The 22,642-nt window shown below is 42.6% G+C and overlaps 1 protein-coding gene across 8 annotated transcripts in view; it reads left to right on the top strand.

The window, feature by feature from the left end:
• Positions 1-22,642, top strand: part of pacs2 (phosphofurin acidic cluster sorting protein 2) — a 353,460-nt gene that overhangs the window by 322,129 nt on the left and 8,689 nt on the right. For 5 of the 8 annotated variants that reach the window (XM_070878838.1, XM_070878842.1, XM_070878839.1 and 2 more), the window contains 7 exons: positions 1,100-1,208; positions 3,793-3,825; positions 10,701-10,743; positions 14,165-14,207; positions 14,424-14,556; positions 17,317-17,549; positions 19,008-19,121. In XM_070878838.1, coding sequence (XP_070734939.1) covers positions 1,100-1,208; positions 3,793-3,825; positions 10,701-10,743; positions 14,165-14,207; positions 14,424-14,556; positions 17,317-17,549; positions 19,008-19,121 — 708 coding nt within the window. The remainder of the gene's footprint in view (positions 1-1,099; positions 1,209-3,792; positions 3,826-10,700; positions 10,744-14,164; positions 14,208-14,423; positions 14,557-17,316; positions 17,550-19,007; positions 19,122-22,642) is intronic. The other 3 variants (XM_070878841.1, XM_070878844.1, XM_070878845.1) reach the window with 1 other exon arrangement.

Here is a 22,642-nt window from a genome sequence, read left to right on the forward strand (position 1 = left end):
GGTGGTGGGATTCAGCGATGGTAATGATGTTGAATATCAAGGGGAGATGGTTGGAGACTCGCTTGCTGGAGATGGTCATTGCCTGGCACTTGGGTGCCACGAATGTTACTTGCCACTTATCAGCCCAAGTCTGAATATCGTCCAGTTGTATATGCTATATAATTGAGTCAACCACTGGATAGGCTGAAAATAAAAGTGAGGTTCTTAGGTGCCAGGTTAAGCGGTTCAAGGCACTTAGGGCATATTACGACGATATTATGTTGGTCTGAACTCCCACTGATGGAAAACAAAGCTTCACATTTGAACAGCCATTTTGTGTTACCACTTGTGTTAATTCTCTTCTCTTCCCCTGTACCCTCGACCCAACACAATTATCCCGTTTACGGTCCTAGATATGATTCATTAGGTGCTAGATGTGCTCCAGTTCCACACCCAAATGGCCATTCCTAATTTGGGAGCCCAGAGTGTCAGTAGCCGAGCCCAACCCTCTCCTGACCTGATGCAGGGCTCATTGGGTAGTGATTGGGTACAAACACCATGGCTCATTTCCTCCCACCCCTATCCCTCACCCATTAACTCAGGGGAGCCAATTTTTGTGTCCCCGCTACCTCATTACATTAGGGATCAAAGTTGGGATCTTCCTTTTTATCACTCAGTATTGCACCAGATGATGCATTCACTTATGAATCATCAGGGAACAAGCTTAATTTAAAGCACACTCAAAATAACCCTCTAAACTAGAATTTTAACAAAAATGCATCAAAATCACCTGCATTTTTATTTACTTTTTTAAATTGAATTCAACTAACACTACCTCACAGTAACTACATTTCAAAATGCTTCATTGGCTGTAAAGCGCTTTGGATTGTCCTGACATCGTGAAAGGCGCTATATAAATACAAGTTCTTTCTTTCAAGCTGTGCGTAGGTGTGCAATCTGATATCGAAGAGTACTTCTTGGTAAACAAACTTCTGGCAGAGATTCTATTTTTTTTCTGTCTCTTTCATTTTGTGACTGCATCTGTGCTTTTGTGAGAAAGGCAGGCTGTTAATAACTGACATAATGGCCTGTCTAACCTGTTGATTGTGTCTAACTATAGTGCAGGAAATACCGGATGTCGTCACTAGAGTTACCCAATACATCTCCAATGCAAACATCGCCCACCAATTACCAATCGCCGAAGCCATGTTAACTTACAAGCAGAAAAGGTACAGTCATTGTTTTCACATTGAGGTTGTGGTTGAGTTTCCTTTTAAAATAAACAATACTTTCAATAGAAGTTACATAATCGACAAACTACAAAGTCAGAGGTGCTTTGGCAGACCGAATTCTGTGACAGCAACAGATGGTTTCCACGGCAACAGGTACATTGCCGAGGTCAGCTGGTGATGGTAATTGTGATCATGTCAGTCAGTACATCAGTATTAATCACCTGGGATACAAAAATAGTGCACACTTTCACAGAAATGTCTACACTTTACTGATCATAAACCAATCTGTTGCTATCACTGCATACCTGTTACTTTAATGAAATGTTGTAATGAAGCCCTCTGTTATGGCACTGCACCTGTTGCGAGCCAGCAGGACTTTGGCTGTTGATTTTACTTTTTTATCATATGCGATGTTATGGGGCGTTTGTCACAGCATGCACCTCATTATAATAGAGTGCTGGACTGCAGAGGGTTGTTATGACGGCAAATAATCTGCACCCGTTTTGCTTGGATATACCCATGGATGTGCACTAACTGGGTTGCAATACTTAACAATGGGAATGTCTCAGCACCTAGTACCTCTTGCAAAAATGAAACCATTAAAAAGAAACAGGGCTAAGTTTAACATTTTCTGTATTTTTTGCTGCAATATTTTTGTTCAAATGTGAGCGCAGACTGAGTAGAGTTACTGACTGTGATGTTATGAGAAAGATCGCAGTCATTAATAAAGTGTTGGAGGGAAGAGTTACCATGTCCCACAGTGCAAGGGAGCTGTATTAACATTGTAGCGAATGTCAGTAACACAGGTTCTGGGGGAGGGGTTACTGAGTGACAGTGTGAGGGAGCTAGATTAACATCAGTAGAGATACAGTCAGTAATACAGGTTCTGGCTGAAAGAGGTTACTGATCCTGATAATACAGTCGTTGATTTGGGATTGGGGGGAGGGGGCGGCGGGGGGAGGAGGACAGAGGAGCTCAGTGCTTATCCTATATGTTCAATTCCTTCACACAGTTGGGCTCAGTCACTCCTGCATTACACAGATAATCATAATTCTTTGTAACTGGTCTTGATAAGCCAATAGTACTGATGGCGAGACTCTGAAGTAGTTATGATTACCTACTAAAATAACATGCAACTGAACAGATTCTGCACTCCACCCTGGTGCCAAACTCCAGAGAAAAGTCCCTTTACAGGAAGGGATATGATAACACAATACTTGCATCCTCTCACACAAAAGCAAAATGCTGCGGATGCTGGAAATCTAAAATAAAAACAGAAAATACTGGAAATACTCAGCAGGTCAGGCAGCATTTGTGGAGACGGAAACAGGTCCTGACGAAGGGTCATCGACCTGAGATGTTAACTCTGTTTCTCTCTCCACAGATGCTGCCTGACCTGTTGAGTATTTCCAGTATTTTCTGTTTTTATTACTTGCATTCTCTGTGAAAATGAAGTAATATTATAGCAGTCTGGGATTATAATATTTATGGTTTACGTTTAAGTTTATGTATGTGGCTATTACTTTAAAATTCAATTCACTCTTTCACACTGGCTGCAGATAAGTTGCCATGTTGCACAAGTTTTCTGCAACCTTTTTAATTGGGCAATGTAGATTTAAGACAATGCAGCTGAAGGATGCTGTGCCAAAACAGCTGCTTGTAGCTAAGAAGCTCCAGTAGCAGAAGCTTAAAGAAGTTTGAATGGATTTTCCACCAATGAGTTTTGTTGGCTATGCAGTGAGCAGGTTCGCTTTGTTTATTGGATTGGAAGCAATGTCTTGGCTGCAAAGCTACACACTTAAAACCAAGTCAATTTGATGGATGCCAACAGAACAATATTTTGGCTTTAAAAAAAAAGAAACTTAAAATTATTATTCAACATGTCTCTCCTAAAGGCTTCTGCACTGTTGGAGAGGTAGAATACTCGGCTCTCTCACCCATCCATGTCATCACTGAGTTGAACCTCTGTGAATATCCACAGTTGTTCCACCAGTGATCTGACAGGAGGTGAACAAGTCTCATAGGCAACACCCTTGTGCCTCAGATGACACAGACAGACCCAACAAACCCACCTTTCAGGGCAGTGGCCTGCATGAGTGCAGATACCAGTTAAAACTTCATCAGTGCCCATGCTGCAAAATGATGTCCTTGTAGATCTCCACTCTCTTGATCCAGTGGATAGTTGCGCACATGTTGAACTGTTGTATCAAGCCAGGTCTCCCAGTGGGCAGCAAAAATGGCACAGAGAACAAGAGACCTGATCGAAGGGGCATACTTGCATTTGAAAATTGAAATGTTCTGAATGTAATGTTGGGGAACCTCTGTTCTATCGGTAACTCTTCCTCTTTAATATCATGCATTTGGTCTCACTTAATGAACACAGAATATTGTTCCCTCATGCAACATGCAGTAATAAAAATCTGAGCCTGATGTAGTTTGCACTTGAGCTGCCTTTAATACTTGACTGTGAGCAGCCAGTGAGGAAGGGGCAGGTCCTTGAGACATTGACATATCCCTGAGTACAACTTGTTCCGTGTAATAACATGTGATTTTTGTTTTCTTGTGGTTGCTTTCAATAAAGGAAAAAGAGCTTTCATTTTGATTTTAACATAAGGTACCAGAGTCTGCTTGGGTTTTCCTGTTTTTTATATATATATATATATATATCTATCTGCTTTCTTGGTTTATATTTAATGCCAGTCTTTTCTTTTCTTCTTGGCATAACACAGTTGCCTGAATATGATATTATATTACTTAAAATTGGAGATTTGGTTCATTTGCTGGAGCATGTTAATCTTTGGGAGTAGCATATGGTTTTAGTATTGCCGGTAAATATACATGTATACTTGAGTTAAACCATCCCTTACGTGTAGTATCTGAGAAAGAAATCACACTGCTGTCACAGTCATTCCTTTATCTGGTCTTGCCTAGATAAACTGTTGTTCCACCTAATTTCCCACATCCTGTGTCAATGACCAGTATGGATATGCAGATGAATCTCGATACATACAGTTGTCTTGATGATGTTGTATTGTGCTTCTGTGTCATCACCACCGAACATAAGAACATAAGAATTAGGAACAGGAGTAGGCCATCTAGCCCCTCAAGCCTGCTCCTCCACTCAACAAGATCATGGCTGATCTAGCCGTGGACTCAGCTCTACTTACCCGCCTGCTCCCCATAACCCTTAATTCCCTTATTGGTTAAAAATCTATCTATCTATCTGTGATTTGAATACATTCAATGAGCCAGCCTCAACTGCTTCCCTGGGCAGAGAATTCCACAGATTCACAACCCTCTGGGAGAAGAAATTCCTTCTCAACTCAGTTTTAAATTGGCTCCCCCGTATTTTCAGGCTGTGCCCCCTAGTTCTAGTCTCCCCGACCAGTGGAAACAACCTCTCTGCCTCTATCTTGTCTATCCCTTTCATTATTTTAAATATTTCTATAAGATCATCCCTCATCCTTCTGAACTCCAACGAGTAAAGACCCAGTCTACTCAATCTATCATCATAAGGTAACCCCCTCATCTCCGGAATCAGCCTAGTGAATTGTCTCTGTACCCCCTCCAAAGCTAGTATATCCTTCCTTAAGTAAGGTGACCAAAACTGCACGCAGTACTCCAGGTGCGGCCTCACCAATACCCTATACAGTTGCAGCAGGACCTCCCTGCTTTTGTACTCCATCCCTCTCGCAATGAAGGCCAACATTCCATTCGCCTTCCTGATTACCTGCTGCACCTGCAAACTAACTTTTTGGGATTCATGCACAAGGACCCCCAGGTCCCTCTGCACCACAGCATGTTGTAATTTCTCCCCATTCAAATAATATTCCCTTTTACTGTTTTTTTTTTTTCCAAAGTGGATGACCTCACATTTTCCAACATTGTACTCCGTCTGCCAAACCTTAGCCCATTCGCTTAACCTATCTAAATCTCTTTGCAGCCTCTCTGTGTCCTCTACACAACCCGCTTTCCCACTAATCTTTGTGTCATCTGCAAATTTTGTTACACTACACTCTGTCCCCTCTTCCAGGTCATCTATGTATTTTGTAAACAGTTGTGATCCCAGCACTGATCCCTGTGGCACACCACTAACTACCGATTTCCAACCCGAAAAGGACACATTTATCCCGACTCTCTGCTTTCTGTTAGTGGTGATTCTCTATCCATGCTAATACATTTCCTCTGACTCCGCATACCTTTATCTTCTGCAGTAACCTTTTGTGTGACACCTTATCGAATGCCTTTTGGAAATCTAAATACACCACATCCATCGGTACACCTCTATCCACCATGCTCGTTATATCCTCAAAGAATTCCAGTAAATTAGTTAAACATGATTTCCCCTTCATGAATCCATGTTGCGTCTGCTTGATTGCACTATTCCTATCTAGATGTCCCGCTATTTCTTCCTTAATGATAATTTCAAGCATTTTCCCTGCTACAGATGTTAAACTAACCGGCCTATAGTTATCTGCCTTTTGTCTGCCCCCTTTTTTAAACAGAGGCATTACATTAGCTGCTTTCCAATCCGCTGGTACCTCCCCAGAGTCCACAGAATTTTGGTAGATTATAACGAATGCATCTGCTATAACTTCCGCCATCTCTTTTAATACCCTGGGATGCATTTCATCAGGACCAGGGGACTTGTCTACCTTGAGATCCATTAGCCTGTCCAGCACTACCCCCCTAGTGATAGTGATTGTCTCAAGGTCCTCCCTTCCCACATTCCCGTGACCAGCAATTTTTGGCATGGTTTTTGTGTCTTCCACGGTGAAGACCGAAGCAAAATAATTGTTTAAGATCTCAGCCATTTCCACATTTCCCATTATTAAATCCCCCTTCTCATCTTCTAAGGGACCAACATTTACTTTAGTCACTCTTTTCCGTTTTATATATCGGTAAAAGCTTTTACTATCTGTTTTTATGTTTTGCGCAAGTTTACTTTCGTAATCTAGCTTTCCTTTCTTTATTGCTTTCTTAGTCATTCTTTGCTGTCGTTTAAAATTTTCCCAATCTTCTAGTTTCCCACTAACCTTGGCCACCTTATACACATTGGTTTATAATTTGATACTCTCCTTTATTTCCTTGGTTATCCACGGCTGGTTATCCCTTCTCTTACCGCCCTTCTTTTTCACTGGAATATATTTTTGTTGAGCACTATGAAAGAACTCCTTAAAAGTCCTCCACTGTTCCTCAATTGTGCCACCGTTTAGTCTGTGTTCCCAGTCTACTTTAGCCAACTCTGCCCTCATCCCACTGTAGTCCCCTTTGTTTAAGCATAGTACGCTCGTTTGAGACACTACTTCCTCACCCTCAATCTGTATTACAAATTCAACCATACTGTGATCACTCATTCCGAGAGGATCTTTTACTAGGAGATCGTTTACTATTCCTGACTCATTACACAGGACCAGATCTAAGATAGCTTGCTCCCTTGTAGGTTCTGTAACATACTGTTCCAAGAAACAATCCCTTATGCATTCTATGAATTCCTCCTCCAGGCTACCCCGTGCGATTTGATTTGACCAATCGATATGTAGGTTAAAAACCCCCATGATTACTGCCGTTCCTTTTTCACATGCCTCCATTATTCCCTTGATTATTGTCAGCCCCACCGTGAAGTTATTATTTGGGGGCCTATAAACTACGCCCACCAGTGATTTCTTCCCCTTACTATCTCTAATCTCCACCCACAATGATTCAACATTTTGTTCATTAGAGCCAATATCGTCTCTCACAACTGCCCTGATACCATCCTTTATTAACCGAGCTACCCCACCTCCTTTCCCTTCTTGTCGATCTTTCCAAATTGTTACATACCATTGTATGTTTAATTCCCAGTCTTGGCCAACCTGCAACCACGTTTCAGTAATGGCCACCAAATCATACCCATTTGTAATGATTTGTGCCGTCAACTCATTTACTTTGTTTCGAATGCTGCATGACACAATAGAATGACAACACCATACTTGGCAACCTTCGGCTCAAACTATGGATGATGCAAGCAAGGCTGGCATTTACTGCCCATCCCTAGTTGCCCTTGAGTAGATGGTGGTTAGCTTTCTTCTTGAACCGCAGTCCATGTCATTAAGGTGCTCCCGTAGTGCTGTTCGGTAGGGAGTTCCAAGATTTTCATCCAGTGATAGTGAAGGAATGGTGCTATATTTCCAAGTCAGGATGCTGTGAGACTTGAGGAGAACTTGGTGTTCCCATGACACAGCTGTTCTTTTCCTTCTCAGTGGTAGAAGTCACGGCGCTGGGATTTGCTGTTAAAGTAAGCTTGGCTGCTAACTGCAGCTCCTGGAGATCATACTCACAAGAAATAATTGAAACTGCTCTTTGTACTCCTGCTCAGGGATGAGTGTATGTGTATTCTCTTCAGATTATTCTTTCCCAATGGAAAAAAAATTATTTAAAATTAATTATTTGGGGTCAGCACTAGTGGAGTGCTTGTGAGTCAGGTGACCCTCTCTCGTTGCTAGTTTTGAGCTGACTGTGTGACAACAGGAATAGTATTCTAACAATGCTTTTCCTCCTCATCTTCCCTTATCTCTTATGCTCCTGTTCTCTCTGAGCTTTGACTGATGCCAGAGACAAGATGGTAAATTCCTGGCACTATACGGTAGTCACAAGTCCAAACCCACTTCTTATCACTTAGTAGAGCATAGAATCATACATCACAGAAGGAGGCCATTCGGCCCATCATGCCTGTGCCAACTGTTTGAAAGAGCTCTCCAATTAGTCCCACTTGCCTGCACGTTCCACATAGCCCTGCAAATTTATCCTTTTCAAATATTTATCCAATTTCCTTTTGATAATTACTATTGAATCTGCTTCCTGCCAATTATTCTAAATCTGTGTCCTCTGGATACTGACCCTCCTACCAATGGAAAAAGTTTCTCCTTATTTATTCCATCAAAACCCTTCATAATTTTGAACACACCTATCAAATCTCCGCTTAACCTTTTCTGCTTGAAGGAGAACAATCCTGGCAGGATGTTGGAAACACACTGCAACTCACTGACCCAACACCCTTTATCGAGGGACAAGGTTTGAGCTTCACTAAATTGCCACCTGCTGTTACTATTTACAGAGGATAGAGAGGCCTAGTGGTAAGGAATACTACGCTGTTATTTTTGCTGCACACTGGAACCAACTTTAAAAAACGTCCTTTTACATAAAAGCTGTTGAGTACAATAAAAGATACTGAATCTCTCTACCATTTATCATACGTTCAGCAGCCCCATGTGCTTTTTGATCAGTTTGTTTTCCAGGCCACTTGTACAAGAATCACTTGCCTGTTAAACAAGTGAAAGGAAAAGACTGGCTTAAATAGTAATGTTTGCCTTTTATTCTGCCGCTTCTCTTACTTTTGTTGATTAGCTAACTGGTTGATAGCCTCTTGGAGTGAACCGGATGGTTGCAATGCGAGTGTGTTGTTAATTGGGCTTTTGGAGTGTGCTGACACCCCCCCTCCTGGTCACTGCAGTACAGAGGCATGAAAGTGTGTGAGGGACTTCTACTGATCTGCCTGTATCAGGAGTTGTAGCAGACTGCGCGTGTCTGAGGTTCACAGCCACTCCACATTGCAGCAATACAATATCGTTGATTACTATACATGCTGCACGATATGTTTCCTAATATTTTCTGCCCTTCTATAAGTCACCATACTGAATTATAAAGAGCAGACAAACTTTTGCCAGAATATGTCAATGCCACTCTATACCCAGCAGCAGAGGGATGTTTAATAGTGGTCCTGGGTGACTCCCTTCATGGGGTAGTCGCTCCAACCCATATAGTATTGCTCAGTATGGGCACTCCTAACACACGGAATTAAAAACTGCACACTTACACTTTGTTTCAGTGCTTCAGAGTTTCAACAGTTTAAACACGTGTTTATTAGCTCATGATGTTTCCCAGCATCCCTAGGTGTAAAGTAAATGGAACATTTGTCCTTTAAGGTTTGGGCGCATCAGATAGCATTTACACCAGGCCTGCCTTTGATTAGCTGTAGCCAAAAGTAATTGCCCAACTAGTTGCACAGTTGAAGAAGCCTGGCAGTTTATTTTAAATACTCCATCCATCAGCAGGGACCTTGATATGAATTCTATCTAAGCTTTAGAAACAAACATCAAATAGATATGAAGTTCAAAGCCTCCACTGATTGCTCTGAAAATGGACCACCAGCTCTTGTCACCAGTGTTAACAAGCCATGCTCCAAGGGAATCCCATTTGCTCTGTCACCAGAATGCGTCAATATAACAGTTTTACCCCATAAATAAAGATTAACAGACACTCCTAGTACTGACCCAAGAGTTCCTGTGTCCTGTAACAGTTCCAGTACTCACACAAGGGTCTCTCTGTCCTGTAACATTCCCAGTAATCACGCAATTACTTGCCCAAGGGTTTTAGTCTCCTGTAATATTCTGAGTATTTATACCAAAGTCTTTCTGTCCCCTATAACTTTACTATTCACATAATTGACATCTATAGTTACCGTCTCTACTAATATTCACACACTTTCCCTGACCACTTTCTTTAATATGTACACTCTGACCCGTAGGGCTACCGTCTCCGGTAACAGACCGAAGAATCGAATGTGGGAATTGCAGGAGCAATTCCTGATCCATTATTCACTGCACCACCATGTGGATCCTCACAGCTTGCTTCACAGTTTGATTTTTTAATTGTTTTTAAGAAGTCAGTGCATTCAGGAATATTGAATTGCAAATGAAAGATATTATTTGAGCGTAAGCAGCTGCTTATAAAACAGTTTAACTGTTTCATGGAATGATACAGCGCAGAAGGAGGCCATTCGGCCCATCATGCCTGTGCCATCTCTTTGATAGAGCTGTCCAATTAGTCCCATTCCCCTGCACTTTCCCCATAGCCCTGTAATTTTTTTTCCCCCTCAAGTATTTATCCAATTCTCTTTTTAAAGTTACTATTGAATCAGCTTCTGCCACCCTTTCAGGCAGTGCATTCCAGATCATAACTCATTGTGTAAAAATTGTTTCCTCATGTCACCTCTGGTTCTTTTGCCAATCACCTTCATTCTGTGTCCTCTGGTTACTGACCCTTCTGCCACTGGAAATAGTTTCTCCTTATTAATGTAAAAAAAGTCATTGATGATTTTGAACACCTCTGTCAAATCCCCTCTTACTATTCTGGTAAATCTTTTCACTGTAAAACCACAAAATTGTCTGAAAAGTCTTCACATTAAAATAGTTTTGAAGATAATCTTGGCTGGAGTGCGCTGTGCCTGAGGCCACACTGTACTGTATACTCCTCTGCTAGTACAATGTGCCATACATAAACCTTTACAGCTGACATGAAGAATGATACTGCATATAATTGCAAATTCAATCACAAATATTTGATAAAAGTTGATTTGTTACTGCATGTGAATATTTGCATCGCTTGGCTTGCCTTCTTACCTGAGCTCACGGATTAGATTTAATTTCATGTTTTTTTTTAAATCTATAGCCCAGATGAAGACTCCTGCCAGAAGTTTATTCCCTTTATTGGAGTAAGTAATTTCACTTTTGTATGTCGTGTTTCTTATTCGTGTGTCTGTGACCTTTCATACTGTCAAGCACTCTGCCCGCCTCCATCACTTTGCCTCCTTGGCACTGTCCATTTATGGTTCTATTCCTACCTTCCCATTCACCCATCACCCCTGTGGTTTCTGACTTCCATTGGCTCCCAGTCTGGCAGCACCTCAAATTTAAATTTCTCATACTCGTGTTCAAATCCCCATGGCCTCGCACTTCATTATCTCTGTAATCTTCTCCAGCCCTACAACCTTCCGAGATCTCTGCATTCCTTGAATTATGGCCTTTTGAGCATTCCCGATTTCCTTTGCCCCACCATTGGCGGTTGTGCCTTCAGTTGTCTAAGTTCCAAGCTCTGAAATTCTCTCCCTAAACCTCTCCACCTCTCCACCTCTCTCCTCCTTTAAAATACTCCTTAAAACCTTTTTCTGTGACCAGCCCTGTTGTAATATGTCCATGTGACCCAGTGCCACATTAATCCTGTAACATTCCTGTGAAGTGACTTGAGATGTTTTACTGTTAAAGGTGATGTATAAATGCAAATTGTTGTTGTACAAAGGAAGCCTTGAGTGGGTTCTCTTACCCCACATGGTCAACTCCAGCATTCCCCAAGGCTTCATCCATGGTCCTCTAATTAACTCTTCATTTGCATGCTGCCTTTCAGTAACATTATTCATAAGCATGGGGGCCAGTTGTTATATATATGTGCAATTGATTCTCAGCTTCACCGCTAACCTAGAGTCCAGGATGTCCTCTGTCCCAACAGGTAGTCAGAAAGCACATTGAGCTATGGTTATGTCATGGTTTGCTTCATTTAAACACTTTCCAGATGATAGCTATTCAAATTAGTTCTCGGCAGAAACTACACACCATCGGTTCTAAATCCATATTTCCACCCAGCTGTTTGCTTAAGCTGAACCTAATGGCAGGCAACTTACTTATCCCCGAGCTGAGCTTCAAGCCCTCACATCCAAGACTGCTTATTTCCACCTCTGAAACATCACCTAGCTCCATCCCTACCTCACCCACACTGCGGCAGGCAGCCACATTCATGTCTTTGGCACCTCTACCGTTCTGACTGGCCTTCCTAGCTCAACCCTACACAAACCCCAACTCATCCAAAGCTCCATCACTGTCATCCTACCTCCTTCTCACCTATCCTCACTGACTATCACTAGCCATTGCCTAGTGTATTGAATTCAAAATTCTTGTCCTTATTTTCAAATGTCTCCATGGCCTCGCTCCACCATATGAATCCAACTAGCTCAAGCCCACACTCCACTCTCCTGACCTTCCCCCTTGCAATGCACCATTGATGCTATAACTGTTAGTTGTCATATATTCCTAAATCCCTCAGCTTTGCTATATTTCTCCCCTCAGATCATACTGCTATAACCACACTATGTTCTTCTGTCTTATTAATTACCTTCTCTCAATTTCTGTTGGGTGCCTTTTATTCACTTTCCCGCTAGAATAGCCTTGCTATGTATTACTAGCTAAAGGTTCTACATCAATGTGAGTTGTATGTATGCGGATGCAAGAGGGAGAATATGTTATGAATTTAGGCGAGGATTGAAGATTGTGCGTGTCTGCCAGGGGGGTGGGAGTTGAAAGGGTGTGTGCGTGTATTGGATGGTTGAATGAGTGCATTAGAGTTATAGTTGTTGTTGAAGGATATGTATGTGTTGCGGAGGGGAGTTGAGGGTGGTATAAGGATTGTGGTTGGAGGCTCTTTGTGGTGGGCAGGTGACCTGAAGATATGTGTTCTGGGAAGTGTATTGAGAGAATGTGAAATATTGGGAGGTGTATTGAGGGGGTGTGAATCTTGAGAGGTGTATTGAGCAAGTGTAAATGTTGGGAACTGTATTGGGGGGCTGTGAATCTTGGGAGGGTAGTTTGAAAGCTCCTGTGCATGTACCCATGTTTGTGGAGGTATGTGTTTCAGCATGTAGGGGTTTGAGGAATTGATGTCTTTTGGAGTGAAGGTTGAGGATGTGCACATATGTTGGAAGGAATGTGTTGATGGGTGTTCGCCTGAATTGGGAGAAGGTAGATGCAGTTAGTATCTGAGCGATTAACTTTTGTATCATTTGTTATCATTAATGATTTAGACGAAGGAATTGAGTGTAATATCTCCAAGTTTGCAGATGACACTAAGCTGGGTGGCGGTGTGAGCTGTGAGGAGGATGCTAAGAGGCTGCAGGGGGTCATGGACAGGTTAGGTGAGTGGGCAAAAGCATGGCAGATGCAGTATAATGTGGATAAGTGTGAGGTTATCCACTTTAGTGGCAAAAACAGGAAGGCAGATTATTATCTGAATGGTGACAGATGAGTAAAAGGGGAGGTGCAACGAGACCTGTGTTTCATAGTACATCAGTCATTGAAGGTAGGCATGCAGGTAGTAAAGAAAGCAAATGGCATGCTGGCCTTCATCGCGAGGGGATTTGAGTATAGGAGCAGGGAGGTCTTACCGCAGTTGTACAGGGCCTTGGTGAGACCACACCTTGAGTATTGTATGCAGTTTTGGTCTCCTAATCTGAGGAAGGACATTCTTGCTATTGAGGGAGTGCAACGAAGGTTCACCAGACTGATTCCCGGATGACAGGACTGACATGAAGAAAAACTGGATCGACTAGGCTTATATTCACTGGAATTTAGAAGAATGAGAGGGGATCTCATAGAAACATATAAAATTCTGACGGGATTGGACAGGTTAGATGCAGGAAGAATGTTCCCGATGTTGGGGAAATCCAGAACCAGTGGTCACAGTCTAAGGATAAGGGTAAGCCTTAGGACCGAGATGTGGAGAAACTTCTTCACCCAGAGAGTGGTGAACCTGTGGAATTCTCTACCACAGAAAGTTGTTCAGGCCAATTCGTTAGATATATTCAAGAGGGAGTTAGATGTGGCCCTTACAGCTAAAGGGATCAAGGGGTTTGGAGAGAAAGCAGGAATGGGATACTGGAGTTGCATGATCAGCCATGATCATATTGAATGGTGGTGCAGGCTTGAAGGGCCGAATGGCCTACTCCTGCACCTATTTTCTATGTTTCTATGTTTTATTTGTCTTTCAATAACCAAATGCTGACTTGAATTCTCTACATAATCAGCAGGAACATAAAAGGATAGAGATTCTATAATATCCAGAGACTGAGAAGCTGTACTCTCCATTCTGCAAGGCTGAGTCTAACATATCAGTCGTTGGATGGCTACTTCACTCCACATACTGTGCACAGAAGCCAGGATCTTCAGTATGAATTATCCTGAGGGAATGTGGTTACAATACATAAACGTTCTGGTAGTAGAAGTAGTGCTCTGTAAACAGGAGCTGCTGATCCTGGCTGTTTCATGTGCTTATAATATATTGTACTGAATCTATAACATCTATGCTTGCAGGTTGTGAAAGTTGGGATTTTGGAACAGTCTTCAGCGACATCAGGTTGGTGATTTCCTCCCAAGTTCAAATCAGTTCTCCGTCAGCAATAGGAAATGTTTATGTGCTGATGTAGAGGGACTTTACTCTTGATCAAGCTTGTGCTGTACCAGATGGCATTTGATAGTGTCACTAGTTACAGAAAGTTTTTTCTTAAATATGTTTGTTTTAAATGTTTAGCTAGTGTTTCAATAGTGCTAAATAAAGTTACATTACCTGCAGGTGATTCAGATGATGCTGCCACTTCAGGCTCCAATATCCTGTCTTCCACTCCTCCGACACTGTCTCCAGCAATGAAAGAAGCTTCCCCTACTCCACCCTCTTCGCCCTCTGTTGGGGGTGGACTGTACTCGAGGTAAGCATTAGAAGCAGACTTGTACTGATTGCACGTGGCACTGTATGTGACCAGGCAGCTGGCTGATGAACATGCTGTGCAATCGATTAGTAAGAGATGGATTTAATCCTGATGATTTTGGCTGTGCCCCTCCATAGAAAAACATAGAAACATAGAAACATAGAAAATAGGTGCAGGAGTAGGCCATTCGGCCCTTCTAGCCTGCACCGCCATTCAATGAGTTCATGGCTGAACATTCAACTTCAGTACCCCATTCCTGCTTTCTCGCCATACCCCTTGATCCCCCTAGCAGTAAGGACCTCATCTAACTCCTTTTTGAATATATTTAGTGAATTAGCCTCAACAACTTTCTGTGGTAGAGAATTCCACAGGTTCACCACTCTCTGGGTGAAGAAGTTCCTCCGCATCTCGGTCCTAAATGGCTTACCCCTTATCCTTAGACTGTGACCCCTGGTTCTGGACTTCCCCAACATTGGGAACATTCTTCCTGCATCTAACCTGTCTAACCCCGTCAGAATTTTATATGTTTCTATGAGGTCCCCTCTCATTCTTCTGAACTCCAGTGAATACAAGCCCAGTTGATCCAGTCTTTCTTGATAGGTCAGTCCCGCCATCCCGGGAATCAGTCTGGTGAACCTTCGCTGCACTCCCTCAATAGCAAGAATGTCCTTCCTCAGGTTAGGAGACCAAAACTGTACACAATACTCCAGGTGTGGCCTCACCAATGCCCTGTACAACTGTAGCAACACCTCCCTGCCCCTGTACTCAAATCCCCTTGCTATGAAGGCCAACATGCCATTTGCTTTCTTAACCGCCTGCTGCACCTGCATGCCAACCTTCAATGATGATGTACCATGACACCCAGGTCTCTTTGCACCTCCCCTTTTCCTAATCTGTCACCATTCAGATAATAGTCTGTCTCTCTGTTTTTACCACCAAAGTGGATAACCTCACATTTATCCACATTATACTTCATCTGCCATGCATTTGCCCACTCACCTAACCTATCCAAGTCGCTCTGCAGCCTCACAGCATCCTCCTCGCAGCTCACACTGCCACCCAACTTAGTGTCATCCGCAAATTTGGAGATACTACATTTAATCCCCTCATCTAAATCATTAATGTACAGTGTAAACAGCTGGGGCCCCAGCACAGAACCTTGCGGTACCCCACTAGTCACTGCCTGCCATTCTGAAAAGTACCCATTTACTCCTACTCTTTGCTTCCTGTCTGACAACCAGTTCTCAATCCATGTCAGTACACTACCCCCAATCCCATGTGCTCTAACTTTGCACATCAATCTCTTGTGTGGGACCTTGTCGAACGCCTTCTGAAAGTCCAAATATACCACATCAACTGGTTCTCCCTTATCCACTCTACTGGAAACATCCTCAAAAAATTCCAGAAGATTTGTCAAGCATGATTTCCCTTTCACAAATCCATGCTGACTTGGACCTATCATGTCACCTCTTTCCAAATGCACTGCTATGACATCCTTAATAATTGATTCCATCATTTTACCCACTACCGATGTCAGGCTGACCGGTCTATAATGCATTTATATAGCGTCTTTCACTACCTCATTATGCCCTAAAGTGTTTTTATAGTTAATTAAGTGCTTTTAATATGCAGTCATTGGCAGGCAATTTGGATGAAACAAGGTCCCACAAACAGCAATGTCATAATGACCAAATCATGCATTTTTAAGTGATCTTGGTTGAGCGATAAATATTGGCCATGACAACGGGGAGAACTCCCCTGCTCCTCTTCACAAATGTGACATGAGATCATTTATGTCCACCTGAGGGGGCAAACAGGGCCTCAATATAGTGTCTCATCTGAAAGACGGCAACTCCGACAGTGCTACGCTCCCTCAGTACTGGCACTGGAGTGTCCGCCTAGATTTTGTGTTCATGTCTCTGGAGTGGGACTTGAACCCACAATCTTCTGACTCAGGCGAGAGTGCTGAGCCACTACTAAGTCATGGGGCCTCATGAAGATCTAATTTCACAGTGAACAGCCATGTGTTTTCAGTCTTTTATTGGGTGGGTAGACAATGATTCCCTATGTAATGAGCATTTATTTCCAATAAGATCTGAGTGGATTTAATTTCCTCTGGTGGTACACTGTTTAGGCTAACATGGTCCATGTAAAACTCCCCTGGGTACTGTTTTAACTTGGCTGGTAATCCATTTATTAATGGGTTGTTAGCCCCTTGTTAAACAGTTGACTACTTTATATTAGTACACAGTGATTTAAATACCTATATTAACCAAAAGACTACCATAAGAAAATGAGCTTTGAGTGTAATAAATTTTTGAGCACAGTTTATATTCTCTTTCTCCTCCTTCCCCGTTTTCTAATTATTTCCCCTATCTGTATCTGATCTGCACCACACAGCAAAGCGGAAGAGCCATGTGACCTGCTCTTTGGCCTGTATGGTTGTTAGCTGGTGTGTGATAATAGTGTTGGCCTTTTGTCCTTTTAATTTCTTCTTTAGTTCTCTCCTTTCCTGTGAGAAAGTTCCTGGTCTCCACCGAACACATTCTGTAGCAAAGACCAAGAGCCCAAAACACGGGTGAATCCATTTCTCATGAATTTACTGCATATTCCCACATGTAAGCACGTGGAGCCTGCTTAATAGTTCCTTTGACTCAACAATATAGTCCAGAGTTCCAGTGTTAAATGATAGGGCTTTTGTGAGCACTGGAGAAATATTTCGGCAGGCTCAGTAATTTCACAATGCATCCCTCTTGTCAGTTCACTGAGCCTTGGCCATGGCGGAGAGCTAATGGGACTGCAGGTCGACTACTGGATTGCACAGCAACTGGCTGACAAGAAGAAAGACCCAGAGAAGAAGGACGCCACGGCCAAGAACACGCTCAAGTGTACTTTCCGCTCCCTTCAGGTCAGCAGGCTGCCCAACGGCGGGGAAATTACAACCCTGCCAACAATGTCCATGACGGTGGTGACAAAGGAGAAGAACAAAAAGGGTAAGAGACTGCACATAGCAGGACTTTAATTCAATTGTCTGATCTCCTGTGGTATTGCCTGTGGATGGTGTGCATCACACTTGTGAGCTTTAGTTGCTGAGATTAGACCTGTTTAGTTACTAAGATAAACCTGTGTTTAACCTTTTAAGGCCACAGTCCAGGTAGTCCCAGTGGGAAAGTGGCCTAAGTCGGCCCAGTAATTGGTCAAATAAACACTAATTGGTGATAGAAATTTCTGTAGATTTGCAGCTGCTTGTAAATCCCCAGCTCCTGCCCTCTGCGAAGGGCCCGTTCAGAAAAAATAGCACGCACTGATTCCTTTCCTTTCACCTTGCACCCCAATATTGTTTTTTTTGGATAGTCGGTGTGATAATTTGACGTCTAATGGATGAGTGCTGCGTACCGGATTTTAATGGCCTGCAATTTGCGGTTGGGATGACTGTGAACTGGCAGCGTTTGCCGTCATTCCGCCTTTGAAACTGACTGAAACTTCAGGATTCGGCGCATGCGCAGAACCTGAAGTTCCGGTCTGTCATTCTCAGTTCGGAAACTGGCTGCACTGTGCCCCGTGTGCTCGCAACCCCGCCCCCTCCAAAAAGCCAGTAATCTGTGTGATCAGCCAAGCCAAGGAAACTGATGAAAACTTTGGCTCCTCCACAGTAATTATGCTGTTAAGTTCCCCACTAAAAGTTAGACCCAAAGGGATTAGGTGTAATGGGGGTTTTAACATTGTTATTACTGCTAAACAGAAGAACTTAAGAATTAGGAGCAGGAGTAGGCCATTCGGCCCCTCGAGACTACTCCGCCATTCAATAAGATCATGGTTGATCTTCTACCTCAACTCCACTTTCCTGCACTGTCCCCATATCCCTTGATTCCCTTAATATCCAAAAATCTATCGATCTCTGTCTTGAATATACTCAAAGACTGAGCCTCCACAGCCCTTTGGGGTACAGAATTCACCACCCTCTGAGTGAAGAAGTTTCTCCTCATCTCAGTCCTAAATGGCCGATCCCTTATTCTGAGACTGAGAGCCCTGGTTTTAGACTCCTCGGCCAAACAATTGTTAAGGAAAAACAAATTTTAATTTTGTGTAGGCCTTTTCCCGATGTGAGAGCCCCAAGCTTTGTTTTGCTCTCTCTAACATTTATAAAAAGTTAGAATTTTAAGAGCTCACTCACTTCCTTGTTCACTGTCTTTGAAAATTCTGCATTTTGATTGGCTGCTCAGACAGCTTGTTGACATCACAGCAGTTCGCACAAGGGGATCCCCACTATACTTCACTGATTTGAATTGAGCGTCGGAAAACCCGAAATTCCCGACACAGGTATCGCAAGATCCTTGTGTGGAGCGTACTTCGGGACCAGCATCGAACGCCTTCGCTTCGTTGCTGGCTGCAAATTCCGGATCAATATTTTTGAGTTTGGCTAATATAAATATATATAATCTTTATTATAGTGATGTTTTTGCCTAAGAAGACAAAAGACAAAGAATTGGAATCGAAGAGCCAAGTGATTGAAGGCATCAGCCGGTTGATCTGCACTGCGAAACAGCAGCAGACCATGCTGCGAGGTATGACTGGAGGGAGCATCAGAGCTCCTCGTAACTTATTGACCTTCCCTGGGCAAATGCAGTTAGCTGTGATAGTACAAATGCACCTAAATAAAGAAAGGATTTTCATTTATATAGCATCTTTCACAACCTCAGGACATCCCAAAGAGCTTTACAGCCAGTTAAATACTTTTGAAGTGTCGTCACTGTTGTAATGTAAGAAATGCGGCAGCCAATTTGCGGACAGTAAGAATAATTGCCGTCGGTTGAGGGAAATGACCATGGGATCTTTTATGTCCACCAAAGGTGCCTCGGTTTAACATCTCATCCAAAAGACAGCACCTCTGACAGTGCAGCTCCCTCATTACTGCACTGAGTGTCAGCCTAGATTCTGTGTCCAATTCTCTGGAGTGGGATTTGATGCCACGACCTTTTGACTGAGGTGAGAGTGCTACCCCAGAGCCACAGCTGAAACCTAGGTTCAACCGTTGGTCTATGTTTAGTTCGCTCAGAGGTTCCCAAATACGTTTTGCTGAGCCCCAACCCCCCCTCCCCCCCTCACCTTTTGTAGATTTATGTTCCATGCACACACCCTCTTGCTAACTAAGAGTATTTTTGCATAATTGATGTTAGTGGAGATTTATCTGGTAACCCAGAATACTACAATTTTAATTCTGCCCACTTAGACATTTGGGTTTTAATATGAAGTGCATAGTAGCTGGAAATTCCTTGAATCTGCTCCCGCTTTATCAGAATAACTTTGGCGGATGTTTTCGCCACGTTTCCGGTGAATCAGGAGCAGATCCAAGGAATTTCCCAGCCTCCACGTCCAGTGTTCCCCTCAGGCTCCCCCGATAAACCTCATTGTGCCCCCAGCCAAGTCTCAGTTCGTTGCTGGTCTTTATTGAGGCAGCAGGATGACTCCCACAGTTAGCTTCAGCCTCCCTGACCTAGGGAGAGGATAAAACACAGGCTATGATTGCTGTCCAGTGACCACACTCACAAGATGTCTAATAATGTTAAAAAGACAAATTTAAAAGCATTGTATCTGTAATAAGGCAGACGAATTAACAGCGCAAATAGATGTAAACAGATACGATATAGTTGCAATTATGGAGACATGGTTGCAGGGTGACCAGGGTTGGGAACTGAATGCCCAAGGATATTTGATATTTAGGAAGGACAGGCAAAAAGGAAGAGGGGACGGTGTGGCGTTGTTAATGAAGGATAAAATTAGAGCAATAGTGAGAAAGGATATTGGCTCAGAAAATCAAGATGTCGAATCAGACTGAGTGGAGCTAAGGAGCACCAAGGGGCAGAAAACATTGGTGGGAGTTGTCTATAGGCCTCCAAACAGTAGTGGTAGTGTAGGGAACAGCATCAAACAGGAAATTAGAGATGCATGTAGCAAGAGTACTACAGTAATCGTAGGTGACTTTAATCCATATATAGACTGGCCAAACCAAATTAGTAATAATACTGTGGCAGATGAATTCCTGGAGTGTGTACGAGATGTTTTTTTAGACCAGTATGTTGAGAAGCCTACTTGGGAACAGGCTATCCTAGATTGGGTATCCTAGTTTGGATATTGAGAAGGGGTTAATTAACAGTCTTGTTGTGCGAGGTCCTTTCGGGAAGAGTGACCATAACATGATTGAATTCTTTATTAAGATGGAAAGCGAAGTAGTCCAATCCGAAACTAGGGTCCTAAATCTAAACAAAGGAAACTATGAAGGTATGAGGAATTAATTGGCTATGATAGATTGGGAAGATTCATTAAAAAGCATGACGATGGATAGGCAATGGCTAATATTTAAGGAATGAATGCATGAATTGCAACAGTTATACATTCCTTTCTGGTGTAAAAACACAAAAGGAAAAGTGGCCCAACCATGGCTAACAAAAGAAATTAAGGATAGTATTAGATCCAAAGAGAAGTTATACAAAGTTGCCAGAATAAGTAGCAAGCCTGAGGATTAGGAGCAGTTTAGAATTCAGCAAAAAAGGACCAAGCAATTAAGAGGGGAAAAATAGAATGAGAGTAAACTTGCAAGGAACATAAAAACCGACTGCAAAAGTTTCTACAAGTACGTAAAAAGAAAAAGATTAATGAAGACAAATGTAGGTCCTTTACACAGACAGAAATGGGAGAATTTGTAATGGGGAACAAGGAAATGGCAAAACAATTTAATAAATACTTCGGTTCTGTCTTCATGGAAGAGGACACAAATAAGGTCCCAGAAATGCTAGGGAATCAAAGGTCTAATGAGCAAGAGGAATTAAAGGAAATTGTAATTCGTAAGAAAATAGTGCTGGAGAAACTAATGGAGCTGAAGGCAGATAAATCCCCAGGGCCTGATGATCTGCATCCCAGAGTCCTAAAAGAGGTAGCCATGGAAATAGTAGATGCATTGGTTGTCATCTTCCAAAATTCTATAGATTATTGATCAGTTCCTGCAGATTGGAGGGTGGCAAATGTAACCCCACTATTTAAAAAAGGAGGGAGAGAGAAAATGGGGAACTACAGACCGGTTAGCCTGACATCAGTAGTAGGGAAAATGCTGTAGTCTATTATAAAGGATGAGAGAACGGCACACTTAGATAATATCAACGGGATTAAACAAAGTCAACATGGATTTATGAAAGGAAAATCATGTTTGACAAACCTACTGGAGTTTTTTGAGGCTGTAACTGATAGAATAGATAAGGGAGAACCAGTAGATGTAGTGTATTTGGATTTTCAGAAGGCCTTTGATAAAATCCCACATAAGAGGTTAGTGTGCAAAATTAAAGCACCTAGGATTGGAGGTAATGTATTGGCATGGATTGAAAATTGGTTAACTGACAGGAAACAGAGAATAGGAATAAACAGGTCTTTTTCAGGGTGGCGGGCAGTGACTAGTGGGGGTACCACAGGGATCAGTGCTTGGGGCCCCAGCTATTCACAATATAATATATAAATGATTTGGATGAGGGAACCAAATGTAATATTTCCAAGTTTTCTGATGATCCAAAACTAGCTGGGATTGTGAGTTGTGAGGAGGATGCAAAGACCCTGCAAGGCGATTTAGATAGGTTGAGTAAGTGGGCAAACACATGGCAGATGCAGTATAATGTGGATAAATGTGAAGTTATCCACTTTGGTAGGAAAAACATAAGGACAAAGTATTATTTCAATCGTGATGGCTTGAGAAGTGTCGATGTACAGAGGGACCTGGGTGTCCTTATACACCAGTCATTGAAAGCAAATATGCAGGTACAGCAAGCAGTTAGGAAGGCAAATGGTATGTTGGCCTGCATTGCAAGAGGATTTGAGTACAGGAGCAAGGATTTCTTACTACAGTTATACAGGGCCTTGGTGAGACCGCACCTGAAGTATTGTGTGCAGTTTTGGCCTCCCTAGCGATGTGTGAGGACACAAAAAATCTGCAAAAGGACATAGATTAGGCTAAGCGAGGGGGCAAAAATTTGGCAGATGGAGTATAATGTCAGAAAGTGTGAGGTCATGCACTTTGGCAGAAAAAATCAAAGAGCAAGTTGTT

The sequence above is a fragment of the Pristiophorus japonicus genome, chromosome 4 (genome assembly GCF_044704955.1).
Source record: "Pristiophorus japonicus isolate sPriJap1 chromosome 4, sPriJap1.hap1, whole genome shotgun sequence".
NCBI lineage: Eukaryota > Metazoa > Chordata > Chondrichthyes > Pristiophoridae > Pristiophorus > Pristiophorus japonicus.